Genomic DNA, 23353 nt, shown 5'->3' with positions numbered 1-23353 from the left:
CTCGTTAACATACTGAGTTTGCTTCTCTCTTACCCTTACTCCTTATATTTATTGTTATTTCATATTTTGTTTATATTTTATATTATATATTTGATTTATAATTGTTAATTTTTTTTAATACAACTCAATTCACCCCCCCTCTTGTGTTAGTCATCTGGGCAACAATTGGTATCAGAGCTAAGAGCTCTATTATAAGATTAACTATCTTTTGAGTTAAGATCTTATGGCTAACATTGCAGCTTCATTTGGTGAAGGTCAATCTAGTAGTCGGCCTCCACTCTTTTGTGGAGATAATTACTCATTCTGGAAAGTTAGAATGAGAATATTTCTTCAAGCTCAAGGTAGAGAAATATGGAAATGTATTGTAAATGGACCTTATATTCCAACAAAAGTGGTTGGTGGAGTAAAGGTCAAAAAGGAAGAAGAAGAGTTTGATCGTGAAGACGATAGACTTTATACTTTAAATTTAACTGCTATGAATTTATTATATAATGCTCTTAATGGAAATGAGTTTAATAGAATAATGAATTGCGCTACGGCAAAGGAAATTTGGGATAACTTGGAAGTAACCTATGAAGGAACTTCGCAAGTCAAGGAATCAAAAATTTATATTCTTACTCATGAATATGAAATGTTTAAGATGAATGATGATGAATCTATTTCTAGTATGCACACTCGTTTTACTAACATCATAAATAGCTTGACAGCTCTTGGCAAAGTTTATTCCAAGGTGGAGATAGTAAGAAAAATTCTCAACTCTTTACCAAAACGTTGGGAATCAAAAGTTACAGCGATTCTTGAAGTTAGAGACCTCAAGAAGCTCGAAGTCAATGAACTCATCGGGTCACTTATCACCCATGAGTACACATTGAAAAGAGGAGAAGAAGAAGGAAAACCAAAGAAGAGCTTAGCACTTAAAGCTGTTCCTCATGAAAGTGAAAGTGATGAAGATGAGGACAATGACGATAAAGATGAAGAAGTTGCGATGATAACAAGAAGAATTCAGAGGTTCTTGAAGAAAAATAGAACTCCTCCGAGGAAATCTTTCAAAAAGTTTTCCAAGAAAGATTCAGGTAAAAACGACACTTTAATTTGTTATAAATGCAATAAACCTGGTCATATCAAGCCAGATTGTCCTCTGCTAAAGAAAGATCGAAACAAGGGCAAGAAAGCAATGAAAGCTACATGGGATGATGATTCAAGTAGCTCAGATAGTGAAGCAAGCAATGAAGAATCAGCAAATCTTTGTCTTATGGCTAAAGATGACATTGAGGTAACAAATCTTAATAATATTGAAAATCCTTCATATGAAGAATTGCAAAATGTTTTAGAAGAGATTTATGAGGAATTTGAAAAATTGGGTATCAAGTATACTGCTTTGAAAAAGAAAAATTCTTCTTTAACAAACGAAATTGAAATTTTAAGAAAAGAAAGTATCATTTTGAAAGATGAAAATCTTGAATTGAATAAGAAGAAAACTGATTTAGAAAATATTGTTGAAAACTTTACGAATGGAAAAAGAAATTTTGAAAAACTTCTTGGTAGTCAAAGATGTGTTTTTGACAAGGCAGGTTTGGGATATATGCCAAAACAAAAATACAAACCTTATAAAAATTTCTTTGATAATCATTCTACCTCAAAGACTAATATTCAAAATTCTTTTCATAAAAATAATTTTGTCAAAAAAGGATATTATTATAATCATTCAAGTTTTTCATATATGTCACATGCTATTTGTAATTTTTGTAATAGAAATGGTCATAATTATCATACTTGTCCTATTAGAAGAAATCATACAATGACTATTAGGGCCATATGGGTACCTAAAAATCTTGTTTCTTCTAATACTAATAAATAAAGGACCCAAAGAACTTGGGTACCAAGAAAAATCATTTTAATTGTTTTTATAGGTATGCATGAAGTCATCCACAAGCAAAAATAAGTGGTTTTTAGATAGTGGATGTTCAAGACACATGACGGGAGACAAGACTAAGTTCTTTGATCTTAGATCTAAAGAAGAAGGACACGTGACATTTGGAGACAACTCGAAATGGAAGATCGTGGGAATAGAAAGTCTCAATCTCAACAAAGAGAAAGCAATAGAGGAAGTTCAACATGGAGCCATCAGGAAAGATCATCAAAATTTAATACAAGATGCAACCAAACAGTGGAAATTTGTGAAAGATCATCCAGTGGAACAAATTTTGGGAGAACCTTCACAAGGTGTAAGTACTCGATCATCTCTTAAAAATATTTGTAATCATACTGCTTTTCTATCTCAAATTGAACCCAAAAATATTGATGACGCACTTCTTGATGAATCTTGGATTCTAGCTATGCAAGAAGAGTTGAATCAATTTGAAAGAAATGATGTTTGGACACTTGTTCCTAGACCCAAAAATTATACTATTATTGGAACAAAATGGGTTTTTAGAAACAAGAAAGATGAGTCTGGAGTCATTACTAGAAATAAGGCTCGACTTGTAGCCCAAGGTTTTAATCAAGAAGAAGGAATCGATTATGATGAGACATATGCACCTGTCGCAAGATTAGAAGCTATTCGAATGCTACTTGCATATGCTTGTTATAAAGATTTCAAACTTTTTCAAATGGATGTTAAAAGTGCTTTCTTAAATGGTTTTATAAATGAAGAGGTATATGTTGAGCAACCTCCAGCTTTTGAAAATCATATTTCCCCAAATCATGTTTTCAAACTCACAAAAGCACTATATGGACTTAAACAAGCTCCTAGAGCTTGGTACGAGAGACTCAGTGGTTTCTTGATTGAAAAAGGTTTTTCAAGAGAAAAAATCGACACAACTCTTTTCATTAAATATGAAAATGATGATATTCTTTTGATTCAGATTTATGTTGATGATATAATATTCGGTGCTACTAATGAAAATATGTGTCAAGTTTTTGCTAAGACTATGCAGGAAGAATTTGAGATGAGCATGATGGGTGAACTTACATTCTTTCTCGGATTGCAAATTAAGCAAGCAAAAAGTGGGACATTCATCAATCAATCAAAATATATTAAGGAATTACTGAAGAAGTTTGGGATGGAAAATGCTAAGGAAATTGGAACACCAATGAGCCCATCAACTAAACTTGATAAAGATGAATCCGGTAAGCCAGTTGACTCGAAGATATATCGAGGTATGATTGGTAGCTTATTATATTTAACAGCCAGTAGACCAGATATTATGTTTAGTGTGTGCTTATGTGCACGTTTTCAATCATCTCCAAAAGAATCACATTTAATTGCAGTTAAGCGCATTCTTAGATATCTTAGTGGTACAATTAACCTAGGGTTATGGTACCCTAAGCACACATCTTTCGATTTAATCAGCTACACAGATGCAGATTATGCTGGCTGTAAAATAGATCGAAAAAGCACTAGTGGAGCATGCCATTTCTTAGGTCATGCATTAGTTTCCTGGTTTAGTAAAAAACAAAATTCTGTTGCACTATCTACTGCTGAGGCAGAATATGTTGCTGCGGGTAGTTGTTGTACTCAAGTTCTCTACTTGAAGCAACAACTTGAAGATTTTAAACTCATGTATAATCACATTCCAATCAAATGTGATAATACAAGTGCTATAAATCTTTCAAAGAACCCAATACAACATTCTAGAACTAAGCATATTGAAATAAGGTATCATTTTCTTCGAGATCATGTGCAAAAAGGTGATATAATGTTAGAGTTCACAAACACACACGATCAGTTAGCAGATATTTTCACAAAACCTTTACCAGAAGATAGATTATGTATGATCAGAAGAGAAATAGGTATGATGCATGCTATGAATATCTCTTAAAAGATAGACCTGAGTCAATAAAAATAGAGATAGATTTTTTTTTAATACTTTTACATAAATTTGAGATTCTTAGCCTCATGTTTGAGACGCTCATTCTCTTCATACAATATCATGTCATTCTTATTCATGGGAACCGGCAAGCGGAATGAAGAATCTAATAAAGATTTCAACTGTTTATTCTTCTGCCGAATGATTCCTTCCCTTGTGTGAGACTCTTGAACAATTTGTTGAAGTACAACAATTTGTTCTTTGAGCTTTTCAACTTCGTGATTTTTGGCTTGTAGTCGTTGAGAAAAAGCCACAATAGAGGAAGAGTAGCGAGTCCCAAGACTCACCAAGTCATAAATAGCATCAGAATCTGACTTATTAGTCAGATTATTATTTTCTTGCTGCAACATGGCACCAATGGTAGCTGCAGAAAGAACAGGAGGTTGGGATGCAGAATGCCTCATGGATGGATCTAGAGAAATGTTAGAAGAATGAGCCATTGAGAAAAGAATAGAAGGCTTAAAACGAGTTATAGAGATGAGATGAGAACTTGATGCGGATTAGATGAACTTCAGGACTGATTTTATAGAGATAGCATAAAGAATAAGACAAACTATTTTCTCTTCAAATCTTATTTAGTCAAAAGAAATACAAGATATGCTGGACACACATTGTCAAAAGTTTTCTTACTAAGCCAGCGAGATTAACAGTAGATTGTCCCTATTTTTCTAGTAAACGATGAACCTCTGCTGTTATCTGCCGATGTTGACTTTGTATCTGAACCCTTTCTCGTTCCAGCTCTTCTATTCGTGGTTGCAGATCATGAGCATACCAATCTGCAAATTTTTTCAACTCTTGGTTTTCTTGCTTTAGCCTTTTATTCTCACTATCCTTATTAGCAAGCTTCTGTCGTAACTCAGATATTTGCATGTTAAGATGATCAATCTCACTCACCCTCGCCATTAACCTTCGAGACATGATCGTAACAGAGGCAGCATATTGATTACTGAGCATTCTTGATTCTGCAATAATCTCAGAATCAGCCTTACTAGAAAAACGGTTCACTGCTCCTATCATGGTATTGACGGCCTCAGGAGAGAAGATTGATGATTGATGCGTCAAGGGTTCCTGATTCAAGTCTGGAACATTAGTGGAAGAGAATTGCTCAGCCATTCTATCGTTGTGGAAAAACAGAACTCAGGTCAAGAAGTGATTATTTTTTTGGCATCCGATAAATGAAAATGATCATTTTTTTATAGAAACTCGGAGCCTTCAATCCCGTTTGTCAACAACATCAGGCGATTGTTTAAATCTTCAGCCGTATTAAATTCATAGAGTTAGGCCTCGAGGCTTTGCAGCACTTGTCGGGTCACGGACGGCTCCATTTTTCAACTATCTACAGTGACTATTAAACGCATCGTTTTCTTCAGTCCATTTTCTTGTTGCGGATCCTTTTTAATGATGCCAAAAGGGGGAGAAGTGTTAGACTAGAACATTAACACTGTTTAAATTGCTAAACTTGTTATATATGCTTGGAATTATATTTATACTTTTGCTTGAAAAACTAACGCACATTCTCAGGGGGAGCTTAAGTATTAATACAGGTTTCAGGTTCTATCAAGTATTTGTCATCATCAAAAAGGGGGAGATTGTTGAACCCAAGATTTCAAGTTTTGTGTAATTATATATTTACACATGGATTTTGATGATAACAAATGAATTCAAAGAATAAAGAAGTCTCAAGCTCAAGTTGTCTACACAATGGAGTCAAGCACATCAAGGAAACAAGCATGAGCAAGAAGGGAACAAGTTCACATTAAAATTATAGAGTAATGTTGTAAATCTCTTCAAAATTCGAAATTAGGATTAATGCTCAAAATTAATATTTTATCATAAAGCATTAAAATACATTTTCCACATGTGCATGAATATTTTTGAAAATTAAATTTGAAAATTTTGAAAGATGATTGATTGTCATCTTTTGCATGTGCATGCCTTGATTAAAGGGTTGAACTTTGAAAATATTAAAGATGATTGATTGTCATCTTTCACATGTGCATGTTTTATTTGAATATTTTCAAAAGTGATTGATGCTTTTTTAGACTTATACAAAAAGTAAAAGATTAGGTTTGAATTTTTTGAAAATGAAAGTGTGCTCATTTTGTCATATGCCAAAAGTAAAAGATTAGGTTTGATTTTTTTGAAAAAGTGAATGATGTTATCTTTGACAATTGAAAAAGAAGAACCTTTTATTTGAATTCTTTGAAAAAGTGAATGATGTTGTTTTTGACAATTGAAAAAGAAGAACCTTTTATTTGAATTTTTTGAAAAAGTGAATGATGTTGTCTTTGACATGTGAATCTTTTTAAATTTGAATATGAAGTCTCATATGCCTATAAATAGATCATTTGAGAGTTTCACATTCACAACACCAAGAGCATACAACATTCATTCAAAGCTTTCATTCTCTCTTCTCTAAACATTGAGCCTTAATCCTTATTCATTTTGAGAGATATAGCTTGAGCTGTATTGTTTTTATTTCACTCGTTGAGGAGTGTTTTCTGATAACCTACCCACTATCAGCTTTTGTATCAGAAAAAGGGTGTGTATAACCCTTGTGTGTGTAGAAAGTATTCTACACAGGGAATAGTTGAATCACCACGTGTAAGGTGATTGCAAGTGTAGAGGGTGTTCTACACGGATCCTTTGTAGCGGTGTTGTTCAAAGGTGTAATAGGTTTCTATCTCCACCTGAAGGAGGTTGAATAGTGAATTTGGGAATCCTCAAGGGGTAGCTTGAGGCGAGGACGTAGGCAGTGGGGCCGAACCTCGTTAACATACTGAGTTTGCTTCTCTCTTACCCTTACTCCTTATATTTATTGTTATTTCATATTTTGTTTATATTTTATATTATATATTTGATTTATAATTGTTAATTTTTTTTAATACAACTCAATTCACCCCCCCTCTTGTGTTAGTCATCTGGGCAACATAATCGAATGTCTATGTTGCAACATTTTATACAACAATGAAATGTTTTAAAAGAATGTTTATCTTATAAAAATAACATTATTTTATAAGAATATCCAATTTTACAATACTGTTATGAAATATGTTGTAAAATATATCCTATAGATATCGTTCCTCATGTGTAACGTTTACAATATCAATTCTGCTAGGGACAGTCGGGAGATACAATCGACGTGTAGTTGTCTAATATATTATGCCACGTCAGTCGAGTTATTATAAAAATTAAATTAAAAAAAAAAAAAAAACCCAAGCAAAATAGAAGGAGAAATGTAGATGTTGTCTTCTTTGTTGGTGGGTGTCTTCGTTCCCTCATCGGTAGAAGCAAGGATCAACTCCAGGTACTTCATCATACTGTTTCTTCTTCTTCTCCATTGCTCTCTCTCTCTCTCTCTCTCTCTTCTCTCTCTTTCCATTATCGAACCAGTCTATATCTCTCTCATTACATTTTCGTCTCCCTTTCTTATTCTCTTTCTCAACATGGTCTCTTTCTCTCCCCACCCCAATTTCTCCATCTCTTCTATTGTTTCTCATTCTCTTTTTCTTTTTCTCTTTCCCTCGGCATGATATCCTCACTGTGCCCCTCCTTTCAATGTAGAAAACTCCAACAACAACAGTAAGGGAAAGCAAAGATGAGGAGAATCGCCTAAACGAAGACAACGACTATGTGGAAATTTTTTTTTTTTTAATTTTTGCTTATTTTTTTATTTCCTAGATGTAAATCTGAGTGTTTAATTTGTGTTGTTGTTCCATTTAGTGAAAATGTTTGCAAAGCTAGGACTTTTTTATTTCTTGGATTTAGAACTGCTTCTCGACTCTTGTTCGTCAGAATCTATTTTTTGTTGTTGGGTTTCTCAACTAGATCTATTTCTATGCAATTTCTATTATTGGAGTTGTTAATGTAGATATAAGTTGAAGAAAATTGTAATCTCTTCAGTCCTCTATTTGGGATATTTTTTCCTTATGCAAGGAAAATAACGGTTGTGTGGGGAAACCTTTTTTTTTTTTTCCAACTGTTTCTTCAATTTCATTTGTAATCTACTAGGGAGAAGGGGATGGGAATATCAAAGAGAGGGGGAAGGGGGAAGGAGGCTGAAGACGGAGAAGGAAGAAGATGGAAATCAAGTGATAAAACGGTGCGTATGCAAATTTGTATGAAACAAACCGTTTCATTTATATCACATTGGCACCGACTACGCAACGACTTCCCAAGCCGCTTGCCCACAGCATTTTTCTTGCAATATATTCCAATCCGGTTGGAACCAACAACTCATATTGGAAATGTTCTCCCTGTCCGTGAAAGAAGCCGAAGCCTGGGAGCATTTCTCGGTGGGAGTAATCTGATAATCTGAGTCAGTCAAGTGAGCTTAGTCATGCAGGCAGCAATCAGAAACGAAGGCATGCAGGAAGTCCATGTATCATACCCTTCTGCTCTACCAATACAGGCACCCAAATTTGGAATATAAAACAAAGGGACTTTAACCGGCAATAGACTACTGACATGACTGGACTTATTCCTTGCTCATAAGTCCTTATTGCGAATTTCAGATAGCTAACTGCAACTGCTGGTAACAGTGTAAATAACTGCTCTCATTGAGAAAATGATCTCAGTTCTGAAACTAGGGTTCAAATGGTATAATGGTTGCTTGAGATCACTCACCCCCATCCCACTATTCAGATCCTGCTGATCACGAAATGTGGTCCTCCTTATATGGAACTCTTTCATACAAAGATAGGGGTTGATTGCTCTAGAGAATCGAATTCTAAGAAAGGTGAACAGAGGCAAGGCTAACCATTTTAAGTTGATAAATCTCAAAGCAATAACATTGTTAATTCGCGCATGTTGGAAAATCAGTAAGCAAGTATGTGCTGCAACATGGGGAGGGGGGAGGATAGAAAACCTTTCATACATAGGTAACCTTCACAACTGCAGCCATAAAACTAGTTTTACGATGCAACCTGTTTCATAGCACCTGGACACACATGATGGCCACAGATCGACACTTTTTGATTCTCGAGTAGCAGAGCCTTTCTTTCGGAGTAATTTAGGTCCTCATCTTCTTACTAGCTTGGACCAGAAGTAGACTACACTGAAACAAACAAGTCCAAAAATAATCACTTGCAAGATATGATTTGAGCGCTCCTGGGTAATCGTTCTATTCAACCTCCGCATGCCATTTCTCACCCCTGCCCCAGCTTGACTCATTGCCAATTGCTGTTGAAAATCAGAAGCAGCAATTTGTCATGATGCAATACGTTCATCCCTTCACCAAAAAAGTAGATACTTTAAGAAGAATGCCAGGACTTCATATGGTTTTTGTGTGCGTGTGTGCCCGCACATGTGCACATGCATGCAGGTGTGTGTTTCATTAACAAAAATTAAGTATTGGCACAAAGAAGGGTCATGCATCCACAAGGCAAATCAGAAAAGAAGCATCAAACAATGATCTCAATCACGGCACACTAAGACACTAGGCGTCCTCAGGACATTAGATTTTAACAAAATATAAGGTTCAAGCTTTAAATTTACCAAATCAGAGAGGATATCATTCTGAATTCTCGTTTCTGCTTCAATCTCTTGAGCCACCTGCATGAATTGGAATTTTGGAATTGAAATTTGAAAGTTTAGTAAAATTCCCAAACAAAAAGGTAGGAATATATATTTTTATATTCTAAGAACACAAGTTTTGACCCTACAGGGTTGATAGGAGTGAATCTCTTGAACTCCCCATAATAGGGAGGTGGCTTTAATCAATCAGCAAGAGGGCAATATGTGAGTCAGCGGATAGAGCACAGGTTAATTAAGAAACCAATTGCAGTTTCCCAAATAGCCATTCTAGAACGAAACCCCTTTACCAGAAGTAACAAGAACATGAATTCTTCGAGACATACAATTGCAGGACTTATGTAAGCCAAATGCAAGACAAAACAATACCTATCATTAAATTATCAGGGCAAAGTTCTAGCGCTAAAAGAAATAACAACATTGATAAGACATAATGCAACAGCCTCAACTAATGACACAATTGTGATTTAACAGACGAGATTAAATGATGAGGAGAGATGGTAGTAGAATACCAACTTAATAGTCGAAAAAGATGCTGCTTGTTACTTATAAAAATAAATAAATAAAATAAAAAGGTAGAAAAAGATGCTTTTTGTGATCAAAATATTTCTGGACAATCAGTTCAAAACAGGAGGTGACATGCAGATAATAATCACGATTGATGTATAAGATTAATTAACTTCTTTACCTATAATTTGATCAATCAATAATGCTGTTGTTAAAAGACCATTGTACCTAACCCCTAGGGGTTGGCTCAAGTGATAAGATCCTTGGTCTTGGTGGTATGCTCCCTCCAAGTCTTAAGGTTTGGATGATTGGGTGCAAACAATTTCTAGTGGTCATCAGACTTGGGTAATATCATCTTGAATTATCCGAGATACACTTGCAAGAAACTCCTTGCTAAGAGCATATTAGACAAGACTTTGTTCCAGACACCCAGTTCCAATAAAAAAAAAAGACCATTGTACCTATCACCAAGATACCTTAAAAACTCAGGCTATGGTATTACTTTCCTTTAGGGTGTCCTTGGGCAACAAAAAAACATGAAATTTTCAGACACAGAGAAATTTGTAAAATTCAAAGGTGCTGTGGAATTGTAGGTCACTGCTTGGTTTAAAGCCTGTAAGTGGTAATGGGGTTTTGTGAAGTGTGTGAGTTTCAGAAAAATATTGGAAGCATAAGGAATACTGTCCAAAGAGGACAGAGTAAGCCAAACTATAAAGCAGAACTACGGAAAATATTTATCATAATATGCTGCTAGGAATGCTCAGTTAGTTTTACTTATCAAAAAAAAGGAATGCTCAGTTAGCTAAAACTGTACTTCGGGCATGGCCGCATTGTTTGGCAAAACACTAACAAAAGTTCTGAAAGCAACTAGAAGAATGGTGAACTAGGATCTCCACCATCAAAAAACAACAAATGTAGCTGAGAAGTAGAATCAAGCTATGGAAATTCAAGATTCAACAGAATGACAAATTTTGAACATTCAGCACTGGACTACCCATATTCAAGCACCAGTATTTTAAGTTACCAATTCCACAAACATGTGTCTTGATGGCATTATGGAAACAATTTACAAGCTTAACTAAGTCTAAGCAATAAAACAAGAACTTTTTAGTGCTAGTATCAACAGCTTCTGCTAATCAGCATTTAAAAAAAATAAAAATTCCTCATTTTAAAGGCACGGGTCGCCGACACATGCCCAGATGACGCCGATGGTCATCTTCAAAGCACGGGAAGCATCTGAGGATATTTCTGAAGCACGGGAAAGGGAGTTTGAGTTAGAGGAAGGGGAGGTGAATAAGTCTGAAGTGGAGGGGGACAGTAATAAGGAGATGTGGTTGCTGGAATTAGAAGGGGGGCCAAAGAGGGACACTGGGACATTAGCAGAAGGCATAGAAGAGGCTGAGTTGAGGGATATTGTGACTAGCGGGGCTGAGGGAGATATGGATAGCCCTATCCCGCTACGTACTCTATCTCCAAAGCCAGTGTTCAAATTTTCCTCAGACTGGGTGCTAAAAGAAGTTGAGAAACTTCATGAATGTGTGGGGATTTTGTGTCCTGGGTTTGAAGATCAGTTCAAGGCTCTTCTAGTTGCAATAGAGGTAGGGAGAACTACAGTTCTGAAATCAGTTGTGAAACAAGACCGGGAGTTGAAATGCCTCAAGAGTTCTATTTACTATGATAATAAGGAAGGAAATGTGGGGAGGGAGAAGGTGAAGGGAAGGGGGTCAGCGCCTTATATTAATGCCTAAAATCATTTCGTGGAATGTAAGGAGGATCAACGATGTGAATAAGCACCTTCATAGTAGATCTCTTTTCTGTATTTGGAAGGTAGACATTGTTTGCCTTCAAGAGACCAAGATGTGTAGTATTGATAGACACATAATTCGTAGCTTGTGGAGCTGCTCCTTTGTAGGGTGGTGTTACTTAACTTCATCAGGGGCTTTGGGAGGTGTGTTGGTATTGTGGGATAAGCGAGTGGTGGAGCTGGTAGAGGAATGTATTGGGAAGTTTTCAGTGGCAGTATCTTTTAAGAATATACAGGATGGGTGGACGTGGGCTCTAGCGAACATGTATGGGCCCAATGCGGATAGAGAGAAAAGCTTGTTGTGGGAGGAAATGGCGGGTTTACATGTTGTTTGGGACTTACCTTGGGTCTTTTGTGGAGATTTTAATGTAGTTAGGTTCTCTAGTGAAAGGGAGGGGGCATCCACGTCGACAGGCGCAATGGAAGCTTTTTCAGAGCTGATTTTTTATTTGAATCTTGTGAACTTGCCATTGCAAAGGGGGCCTATACTTGGTCCAACAGTCGAGGGGGGTCCCGATTGGATAGATTATTAGTCTCTTCTTCTTGGGAGATGCGTGTCCCGGATCTATGCCAAAAAAGGTTGCCACGGGTGTGTTCTGATCACTTCCCAATTTTGCTTGATTGTGGTAGCATCCAAGGGGGTAGGCATTCATTCAAATTTGAGAATATGTGGCTGGAAGCTGAAGGATTTGTGGAGAAGGTAAGGGCTTGGTGGGACGGCTACTCTTTTGATGGTACTCCTAGCTTCATTGTGGCGGGTAAACTTAAAGCACTTAAGACTGATGTAAAAAAGTGGAATATAGAAGTATTTAGACATACAGAAGTGCAGAAAAATATGCTATGGGAAGAGTTGCATGCTTTGTAGGAAGGGAATGTTAATGAGGCTTCTATGTCAAGGAAGAATGTGGTTGTGACTGAAATTGAGAAAGCTTTGTTAATGGAAGAGATATCTTGGAGGCAAAAATCTAGAGCGCTTTGGTTGAAGGAGGGGGACAAGTGCACCAAGTTCTTTCACAAGGTGGCCAATTCACATAGGCGCAACAACGTTATTGAAGTCATCCATTTCGACTCACAGGTGTTGCATTCAACTGAAGAAATTCAAGACCATATAGTGCAGTATTATGAGGAACTCCTTATTGAAAAAGTAGATTGGCGCCCCAAACTTGATGGCTTAAGTTTTGAACAACTGGGTTTGGAGGTAGCAGGATGGTTGGAGAGGCCATTTGAGGAAGAGGAGGTGCATGTTGTGGTGAAAGGTATGTGTAAAGACAAAGCCCCTGGACCAGATGGTTATTCCATGGCTTTCTTTCAAGAATGTTGGGATATAGTAAAGGAGAAAGTAATGAAGATTTTTCATGATTTTCATACTAGTCATAAGTTTGAAAAGTCACTAAACACTACATTCATTGCTCTCATTCCGAAGATGGCAGGCGCCAATGACTTGAAAGATTTCCGGCCTATCAGTTTGGTAGGTGGGATTTACAAAATCATCGCTAAGCTGTTAGCTAAGCGTATGAGCGTGGTGATGGATAGGCTCATATCCAAACCTCAAAATGCTTTCATTTGGGGTCGGCAAATTTTAGACTCAGTCTTGATAGCAAATGAATATCTGGACAGTCGGCTAAGAGAAAGCATTCTGGGGGTCCTTTGCAAACTAGATATGGAAAGAGCTTACAACCATGTAAGCTAGGATTTCTTTTCTATATGCTTAGAAGATGTGGTTTTGGAGATAAGTGATGTGAATGGATCAAGCATTGTGTATCAACAGCTCGGTTTTCAGTTCTATTGAATGGAAGATCATGTGGCTTTTTCCAGTCTTCTAGGGAGTTAAGGCAAGGAGACCCACCATCCCCTTTCCTGTTTGTTACTGTGATGGAGGCTTTGAGTCACATGGTGGCTGCCATAAGGGGGGGCTTTCTCGCTGGTTTCTCAGTGGGAAGCAACAATAATGTTAGCACCATTTCTCATTTACTTTTTGCGGATGATACCCTCATTCTTTGTGATGCAGCTAGTGGCCAAATTCGAACCCTAAGGGCATTGTTGTTGTGTTTTAAAGCTATATCGGGGCTCAAGGTGAACTTGGAGAAGTTGGAGTTGGTCCTGGTGGGGGACGTGAGCAATATAGCCTCTTTAGCAGAGCTATTGGGTTGTAAAATTGCATCCCTCTCTATTAAATACTTGGGACTTCCCTTGGGGGCACCTTAAAGCACACTGTCCAATCTCCCCACCTACTATCTTTCTCTATTCCCTTTACCGGGAAAGGTGGCAAACCGGATAGAGAAGTTGTTCAGAGCTTTTCTGTGGGGGGGCATGGGGTAGGAATTCAAATTTCACCTTGTGAGTTGGCAAAGGGTGACCTGGCCGATTGCGAATGGGGGGTTAGGGGTGCGGAATTTGAGTGTGTTTAACAAGGCATTATTAGGAAAGTGGTTGTGGAGATACCAATTGGAAGGAAACTCGTTGTGGAGGGAGGTCATTGATCAAAAGTATGGTTGTGCGTGGGGGGAATGGTGTTCTTTAGAGGGTAGGGGGTCCTATGGAGTAAGCCTGTGGAAGTTCATAAGAAAGGGATGGGATGCTTTTGAAAAACATCTAAAGTTTGAGGTGGGTGATGGAGCACGAATCCGCTTTTGGTTAGATTCATGGAGTGGGGAGAGTTCTCTTTGTACTATATTTCCAGCAGTATTTAACTTGGCTGGAAACCAGCAAGCATCCATTTCAGAAATATTATGTCGTGCCAATGGGACGGTAACTTGGAATATCACTTTTACAAGAAATGCTCAGGATTGGGAACTTTAAGAGCTGGTAGATTTCTACAGTTATTTGTATTCAGTAAATCTAGGCATCAATGGGGGTGACCGTATGTTGTGGACTCACACGGGGAATAAAAAGTTTACTGTTAAATCCTTTTATAAGGCCTTAACAATACAACAGTCTACTTTCTTTCTGTGGAAGAGTATATGGAAGGTGTTAGAACCCTCTAAAGTTGCTTTCTTTATACAGCCGCTCATGGGAAGATTTTAACAATTGATAACCTTAGAAAGTGAGGTCTGGTTGTAATGAAGTGGTGCTATATGTGCAAAAAGAGTGGGGAATCGATAGATCACCTGCTTTTACATTCTGAGGTGGCTGGGGAGTTGTGGGCCAGAATCTTTAGTAGAGATGGGCTAAGCTGGGTTATGCCTAGGAGTGTGGTGGAGGTACTTGCATGCTGGAATAGATCTCACAACAGTGCTCAATTGGCAGCAGTGTGGTGGATGATACCCTTGTGCTTAATGTGGCATTTATGATCAGAAAGGAATGAGAGGTGCTTTAATGATAAGGAGCGGGGAGTGGGGGCAATCTGGAATTTTTTTGTTTTTTCTCTGTTTCAATGGTTTTCAGCCATTGTTCTAAAGGGCGGGAATGTTCATGAGTTTCTATTTTCCTTATAGCTCACTAGAATGTAACTAGGTGTCTCACTTTGTATACTCCCTGTGTACTTGGGCATTGCCTAGTTTCTTCATATTCAAGAAAGATTATTACTTATCAAAAAAAAAAAAAAAAAAAGGCAAACATTGATGACCATACGAAAGCAAAATTTGCATCCACTGATTAAGTGACCATCAGCAACACTTGCTTGGATGACTATGCTACAGTGGAGTTATCAATATGAGCTCAAGTGCTTATAAATTAAACAAATGAGCAAATATCCACATTTTATTGTTATATTAAAAAAAAACTAGCTAAAGATGCAGATGATTATTCTCTAACTCAAATGAAAACACCTTCACAAACTAAGAACAAAATACTCCTTCTGTTTTCAATTTCATACTTGCCTTATTAAGTCCCAAACATGCCTTGAAAATTATAAGTTCTTCTACAAATTTCAGGTACAATTCTATGAATTATGCCACCAAACTAAAATGAATCCATTGCTCAGATTGGAAAATTTTCCTTTTGAAGTAAGATAATGAATTCCAAACCCAACAGTTAGCATCCCAGCAGCGAAGGAAATTGGAAAACGTACGCTTTTAAGGCGTCTAACTTGGGAATGAAGACCCGAGATTTCCTCATCGAGGTCTCCATGGACAGGATCAATCCTCAGTTGGATCTCATCAGAATTAGAGCCCTGTCTCGCACTAAGACCATCGCTGCACAACACATTACCCCCAAATTCAAATAATATATGGCGTGCATGAGAGACTGAGATACAGAATGATCGGTCTCCAAGAAAGAAGTTGTGGAGAATAGAATTCAGAGGTAAATTGGGTACCTTGATCGGTAAGGATTTGCCATCGGAAGAGAGTGGGAACCGCTAATCCTAGAAGGGAAGCGTGGGTCATCCGGGACTTGTCTTCGCCGGAGAGGAGAATTCCTCAATGTTCTATGAAGTGCAAGTCATTTTTCTCTGTAATCGTTTCAACCTCTTTTGTTTGGAAAAATCGCCGTGTGTTAAAAAAATCGAAAAATCGGTTTTAATCAATCTGATATATATAAATTTTTAATTTTTAATATTATATATAAAAAATTTTATATTATATGTTAAATTACTAATTTACATAATAAAAAAATTTTAATCTTAAATATGAATATTAATTTTCAGTTATTAATATAAACTTTTGATAAATTAATCTCAATAATAAATTAGACACTACTAATACTATATTAGTATAATTACACAGTAATAAGTTATTAATTATTAATAATAAATACTAATTAATAATAAATACTAAACTCTAATAATTAAATTAATTGTTGAAAAAATTATAATATTAAACTTATGTAGTGTCATACGTGTAAACGGTAAATTAAAAAAATGGACCGGATTGAACCAAAACTGTGAAAAAATGAAAGTGTTAGTTTCGGTGATGAACCGATCTGTTTCGGTTCTTAAATTTTTAAAACTGATATATACTAGTTCGATTTCTAAATTTGTCTAAAATTAGACTAGTTACACCCCTAACCACCATGACCTACTCAAGAGAGTCAAAACTAGAGCCAATTTCTTTCAATTGAAAAGGAGCGTATTTTCAAGACATTCACGAATAGGGCTGTAATCGAGCCGAGCTGAGCCAATTTTTAGCTTGTTAAGCTTAGCTCGACTCAAAATACTCGAGTTCGAGATTTTTTTTTTGTTCAAACTCGACTCGATAAGCTAAACTCTTAACTCAAGTTTGAATTGTTTTTTTTTTTAAGAATAAAATTGAATAATTAATAAATTAAATAAATAAATAAAAGAACTTATACAACTAACAAGTAGAACCTCTATTAAATTATAAAATTTTAAAAAACTTATAAATAATTAATATATAACTAGTTGATATTTATCCAAAATAACAATATATTATATGCATACATATATTATTAATACATACACTTAATATTATAGCATATATCTATTTCATATATGGTTCTTATATACTAGTATATGAAATTATTAAGTTTTATCGACTAATTATTATACAAATTATAAAATATATTCACTATATAGACATAAGTAATTAGAATACATGTTATATATTTAATTATAAAAGTGGTATGCTTATATTATTAGGTAATACATATATACATGCATAGGTGTATGTATATATTTATCAATATATGAATGAGTTTTAATCGAGTCGATACGAGTCTAAACGAGTCTTAGCTGAGTCGATTCGAGCATAAACGAGCGAGTCTAAACGAGTCTTACTCGAGTCCAGTCGAGTTTTGTCGGGTATATGTCATTTACAAATCAAGCGGGTATCTGCTTTCACGAACGTGATTTCTTTTTCACGAGTCGAGTTCGATTCGAGTTTAATCGAATGAGTATCAAGCAGGCTATCGAATAGACTAGTTCATTTACAGCCCTATTCACGAGTATGGTGTATTAACATTACTCAAATACAAATGACTAAATTCAATAAAATAGAGCACTTACCATATGACGCCTCGGTCCCAGAATGGTCGGAGAGTTACTTCCTCTCATTTAACTCACATGCCAACAATATATTTATAAACTCCAAATTCTCAATGCCATATAAAAATTATTGTTTCAAACCAACCATCTCAATGTAATTAACCTCTGAAATACAAATTCATTAGAACACAACAAATTTATGTAATAAAATTCACAAATACTCATAGAAACCTTATATGCTTAATCCATTATGTTTAAAATCATCTCATTCATACTCCATAATTTTTATCCTTATCTAAAATATTTAAATTATCTGAAAAATATTGTGGAGATAATTGATGAGTTATCAACAATTCAATAGATATAGAACATATACTAGTACATAAATATGAGCATTTACATAATTCAATATGCAGAACAAAACATTTACTTTCATTATGTAGGAGATAGGGGAGAGGAGGGAAAGGAGGTTGGGCCTTTGGGGTGGATTGGGCCTTTGCTTGGTTATTACATAGAAAAATTCTATCGTTTTCACATCACACATCTCACATAATCTTTTTTTTCTTACCAAATATGTGGTATATAGATGATAAGTAGAAGAACTCACTTTTTTTAAGAAGGATAAAACCAAATTTTTTAAAAATAAATTAAAAAAATATAAAAATATGTGTTGTGTGTGGTATGTGGGATGATAAATAGCAAAACTCTATGACATATAGTGTTGATTTTGTTGTTAAGGAATGGGAGATCAACCGCATCCTGATGACCAAATGAGAGAAGGTTAATCTCTACACCTTATACCCCCCTTACGAAGCTCACTTCTCCACTCATTTCAGGACTGTCTTTGAAGAAGTGTGGCACCAGCATTTAAGACATCCTCTTACCTATAATCTTAAGTCCTAAAGTCCAATGGACTTATTCAAACTATTGGTTCTAATAAAACTCACTCTGTTTGTGAAAGTTTCCAATTAGGCAAACTTAGCAAACTCCATTTTTTACCCTTTTCTAGTTTAACTCATGTTGTCTTTGATAAGGTTTATTATGACTTTTGGGGTCCTGACCTTGTTATTTCTGTTGGCAAATTTTATTACTATGCATTTCTAGTTTATGCTTTTTCTAAATGCATTCGACTATAAAAAAATTTGATTTTTTTTCTACCTTTTTACTTTTTGAAAAATATGTTGTCGATTCAATGAAAAAAAAAAAAAAAATTCAAACTAATGGGGGCAGCGAATTTGCTACAACTTAGTTTACTTCTCATTAACCACCACAAGATATTTTTCACCATTTTCTTTCAAACAAAATAAATTTGTCCTCAAAACCTTACTGTATGCTTTTTTAGGCTACAGTGATAGGCATTGCTAGTACAATTGCTATCACACTCCCACTTGTCGCACTTATATTTCTGATCATGTTGTCTTTGATGAACTTATCTTTCCTTATAAACAGTGTGGGAACCTTCAACTACCCCCAACTCTCTGAGCATACTCTTTCTATCATTGACATATGGATTACCCCCTCCTACTCAATCTATACCCATGATCCTAACCCCACTACATTACCCAACCTTGATATCATAGAAATTCCTTCCCCACCACCTGCTCTCCCCTCCTAGAGGCCCACAACTCCTTCTGAGCCCACCAAACACACCATGGTTGCCCACTCCAAAGCCAGCATCTACAAACTCAACCCAAAATATGCCAACCATCATGATCTCACAACCATACCCAAAGAGCCCAAAATCATCTACTCCACCCTTAATCATCTTGGTTGGTCCCAAGCCATGATTGATGAATTCCAAGCCTTGTATGAGAACAATAAATAGACCCTTGTTCTTGTGATTCTTCCATGTTTGTTATTGGTTGCAAATGGAGTTTTTAAAATCAAACTCAACGCTGATGGCAGTCTTGATTGTTTGATGGCTAGTTTAGTTGCTAAAAGGTTTCACCAAATCGATGGTATTGACTACCGTAAAACTTTTTTTCCAAGTATCAGACCGAGCACGATCCAAATGGTCACCACTCTTACCCTGATCAATCGATGTAGGATGTCAAAAATGCCTTCCTTCATGCTGATTTCCATGAATCCATCTACATGGAACAACCTCCAGGTTTTATCCACTCAACTCACTCTTCTCATATTTGCAAGTTAAATAAAGCTCTCTATGGTTTAAAACAAGCGCCACATGCTCGATTTGACAAGTTCAATATTTTCCTACTTACTTATGGCTTTATTGATAGCATTTCCAATTCCTCTCTATTTATTTATCATTCATCTCAAGGTTATCTTATATTACTATTGTATGTTGATGATATTTTACTCACTGGTTCCTCTTTCAATTATCTTCATGAGTTTATTTCGACTCTTAGGAGTCAATTTTCCATGAAAGATCTTGCCCCCTCTAATATTTTATGGGTATTCAAATCAACTTGAGTCTTGATGGCCTTATCTTGTCTTGAACCAAATATGCCCTCAAAATTTTAGAACGTAGAACGTGCTCAAATGACAACTGTAAGTCCATGGGTACTCCCATGATAACCAAGACCAAAGGCATTACCTTTGCAACACCTTTTCCTAACCAAGCCCATTATCACAATATAGTTGGTACCCTCCAATATCTTACTCCTACCCCCCCCCCCCCGGGGACCTATCCTATAGTATTAAATTTGTTTCCCAATCTATGCACTCTCCTATAGAAACATAAGCACATTTTAAATGGTCAAACACATTCTTAAAAGGTATTATTGAACTTGGTCTTCATTTTAGCTCTAATTCTACATTTGATCTTTATGCCCTTTTATATGCATGTTGGGCTGGATGCTCTCTCACTCAGCATTCCACCACTGAGTACTGCATATTTCACAATAGCAACTGCATTTCCTGCTATGGCAAAAAGCAACATACTATCTCTTTCTTGAGCTCTGAAGTTGAATATAGAGTTATGACTCAAATTACAGCTGAGCTCACCTGAATCTCTTTTCTTCTTCGTGACCTGGGCGTCAAGCTACCGAACTCTCCATTGCTACTTTACGATAATCTCAGTGTTGTTTACATGACAGTTAACCCTGTTTTTCATGCTTGAAGCAAAATATATAAAGATCGATGGCTACTACATAGGTGACCATGTCGCTTTTGGTCTACTTCGTACTTGCCATGTCTTAGCATCTCTGCAACTTTCTAGTCTTCTTACCACACCACTTGGTCGTTCTGCACTTTCTAATCTTCACATAAAACTTGGTCTCGTCCCTTGGTGCAGTTTGCGGGAGAGTATTAACAATAACCAAACACCAACGGCTAAATTCACAAAATTAGAGCACTTACCAAATGAAGCCTCCCTTTCCATGGTAACTTTTTGCCCAACAACTACAACAATATCACCAACAGAAGACCAACCCAAGCACTCAAATCGAAACCCCATCACATGCAATGGTTAGCACTCAAATCGAAACCCCATCACCGTGTGTTGACCGGTTCACCCTTGGTTTTGGCCGGTTGGTTCGCTTTGATAGCGATTGGTTTTTCAGTTTTCTATACACCCCTAGGGGTAATAGACACTAGAGAGAGGTTGACATCACATATTATTACCTACTTATGAAAACATAATTTAATTTCCTATAAAAGTTATAGATTTAAAATGTAAAAGCAAAATATCAATTATTTACATACCCCATTCTTAAAAAGTCAAACACATTCTTAAAATGTACTATTGAACTTGGTCTTCATTTTAGCTCTAATTCTACATTTGATCTTTATGCCCTTTTATATGCATGTTGGGCTGGATGCTCTCTCACTCAGCATTCCACCACTAAGTACTGCGTATTTCACAGTAGCAATTGCATTTCCTGCTATGGCAAAAAGCAACATACTATCTCTTTCTTGAGCTCTGAAGTTGAATATAGAGTTATGACTCAAATTACAACTGAGCTCACCTGAATCTCTTTTCTTCTTCGTGACCTGGGCGTCAAGCTACTGAACTCTCCATTGCTACTTTACGATAATCTCAGTGTTGTTTACATGACAGTTAACCCTGTTTTTCATGCTTGAAGCAAAATATATAAAGATCGATGGCTACTACATAGGTGACCATGTCGCTTTTGGTCTACTTCGTACTTGCCATGTCCTAGCATCTCTGCAACTTTCTAATCTTCTTACCACACCACTTGGTCGTTCTACACTTTCTAATCTTCACATCAAACTTGGTCTCGTCCTTTGGTGCAGTTTGTGGGAGAGTATTAACAATAACCAAACACCAACAGCTAAATTCACAAAATTAGAGCACTTACCAAATGAAGCCTCCCTTTCCATGGTAACTTTTTGCCCAACAACTACAACAATATCACCAACAGAAGACCAACCCAAGACTCAAATCGAAACCCCATCACATGCAATGGTTAGCACTCAAATCGAAACCCCATCACCGTATGTTGACCAGTTCACCCCTGGTTCCGACCGGTTGGTTCGCTTTGATGGTGATCGGTTTTTCAGTTTTCTATACACCCCTAGGGGTAATAGACACTAGAGAGAGTTTAACATCACATATTACCTACTTATGAAAACATAATTTAATTTCCTATAAAAGTTATAGATTTAAAATGTAAAAGCAAAATATCAATTATTTACATACCCCATAGCATAACAGTAATATTAGAAATAGTCTTGAAATATGTAATTTTCTTATCTTTCATTTGAAAAAAGTTTGATTCATTATTAAAAAATAATTTTTTTCTTATAAATTTTAAATTTATTTATTTTTTCTAAAAAAATATGCAAAATTTATACTCACCAAAATAATAAATATAATTTTTCATAATATAATATATCCTTTTTTGTGAACACATATATAATATTTGCTAGAGTTAGGTTGGACTGGAAAAGAAAAATCTAGTTGTAAGCATAATTGTGTATTAATATGTATATCAATTTAATATAATTGATTAAAAAATAAATTTTATTAAAAGAAGTATTAATTTAAATTTAAAATATAAAAAAAATCAGTACTAATATATAGACTACTATGTGATTCTGTTTATACATAACAAAACTAACTGGAGAAGAGGACCAATTCCAGTTTTACAGGGCCTGATTTCACACAACTGAAGTCAACTCTACAAAAAACTGTAGAGGTAGAAATGAAGGATTCAAAGAATCGAGGGGGGGGGGGGGGCATGTTTTATGGTTAGATTGGTGCTGCTCTACCGATTGAACGGGACAAAAACAAAAATTCAAAGAAGCATTCAAAATATTTACCATCAACTACCACTCACAAATAAAAAATAGGAAAACTCTTGTTGCAGGCCACTTGTTGATGGATTCACGCACCAAGCTGACATGGACATTAATGAAATGGTGAGTTTTATCCTAAGCGGGAAGATGAATTTGACAAACCGGCTGCACTCCTTTCATTATTCACTTTTCCCACCTTTTTTGTTTTTCACTTCTCCTCTCACCTTTCAGCTCTCATCCCTGTTCTGCATCGTTTCCCACTTTCCCAATTTGACAAACTTCTCCTCTCACCTCTCACCTCTCATCCCCGTGTTAGCAAAGGGAGAAAATCCTCCCCATCTCAAAACCCTCTCATCTCTGAAGGTCTTCGGATGTCGCTGTGGTAAGCCAGATTTCCCTGCGGTAGATCTGTGCAGTTCGGGAAACCCTAAATCATAATAGGTCTCTCTCTCTCTCTCTCTCTCTCTCTCTCTCTCTCTCTCTCTCTCTCTCTCTCTCTCTCTCTCTCTCTCTCTCTCTCTCTCTCTCTCTCCTGCT

At 36.2% G+C, this 23353-nt stretch overlaps 1 protein-coding gene and 1 long non-coding RNA gene across 2 annotated transcripts; one reads left to right on the top strand and one right to left on the bottom strand.

The window, feature by feature from the left end:
• Positions 1–6921: 6921 nt before the first annotated feature.
• On the top strand, positions 6922–7777 carry LOC122308730. The gene is made up of 2 exons (XR_006242212.1): positions 6922–7176; positions 7434–7777. It is a non-coding gene; the product is annotated as an uncharacterized LOC122308730 (long non-coding RNA).
• Positions 7778–8614: 837 nt separating this feature from the next.
• Positions 8615–16148, bottom strand: LOC122308717 (bet1-like protein At4g14600). The gene is made up of 4 exons (XM_043121932.1): positions 15968–16148; positions 15722–15845; positions 9366–9422; positions 8615–9050 (listed from the first exon to the last, which is right to left on the bottom strand). The coding sequence occupies exons 1-4, from the start codon at positions 15988–15990 to the stop codon at positions 8889–8891; spliced, it is 366 nt and encodes a 121-aa protein (XP_042977866.1). The 5' UTR covers positions 15991–16148; the 3' UTR covers positions 8615–8888.
• Positions 16149–23353: the final 7205 nt, after the last annotated feature.

Source organism: Carya illinoinensis, chromosome 1 (assembly GCF_018687715.1).
Source record: "Carya illinoinensis cultivar Pawnee chromosome 1, C.illinoinensisPawnee_v1, whole genome shotgun sequence".
NCBI lineage: Eukaryota > Viridiplantae > Streptophyta > Magnoliopsida > Fagales > Juglandaceae > Carya > Carya illinoinensis.
This window is presented reverse-complemented; position numbering and strand designations above follow the sequence as displayed.

Bases quoted from the DNA above. Each gene is read 5' to 3' on its own strand.
- LOC122308717 (XM_043121932.1), bottom strand. From the start codon at position 15,990: ATGGCAAATCCTTACCGATCAAG. The intron at 15,846-15,967 runs GTACCCAATTTA...TGTGTTGTGCAG, and splicing joins GCAAATCCTTACCGATCAAG to CGATGGTCTTAGTGCGAGAC. The intron at 9,423-15,721 runs GTACGTTTTCCA...CAATTCATGCAG, and splicing joins AAGTTAGACGCCTTAAAAGC to GTGGCTCAAGAGATTGAAGC.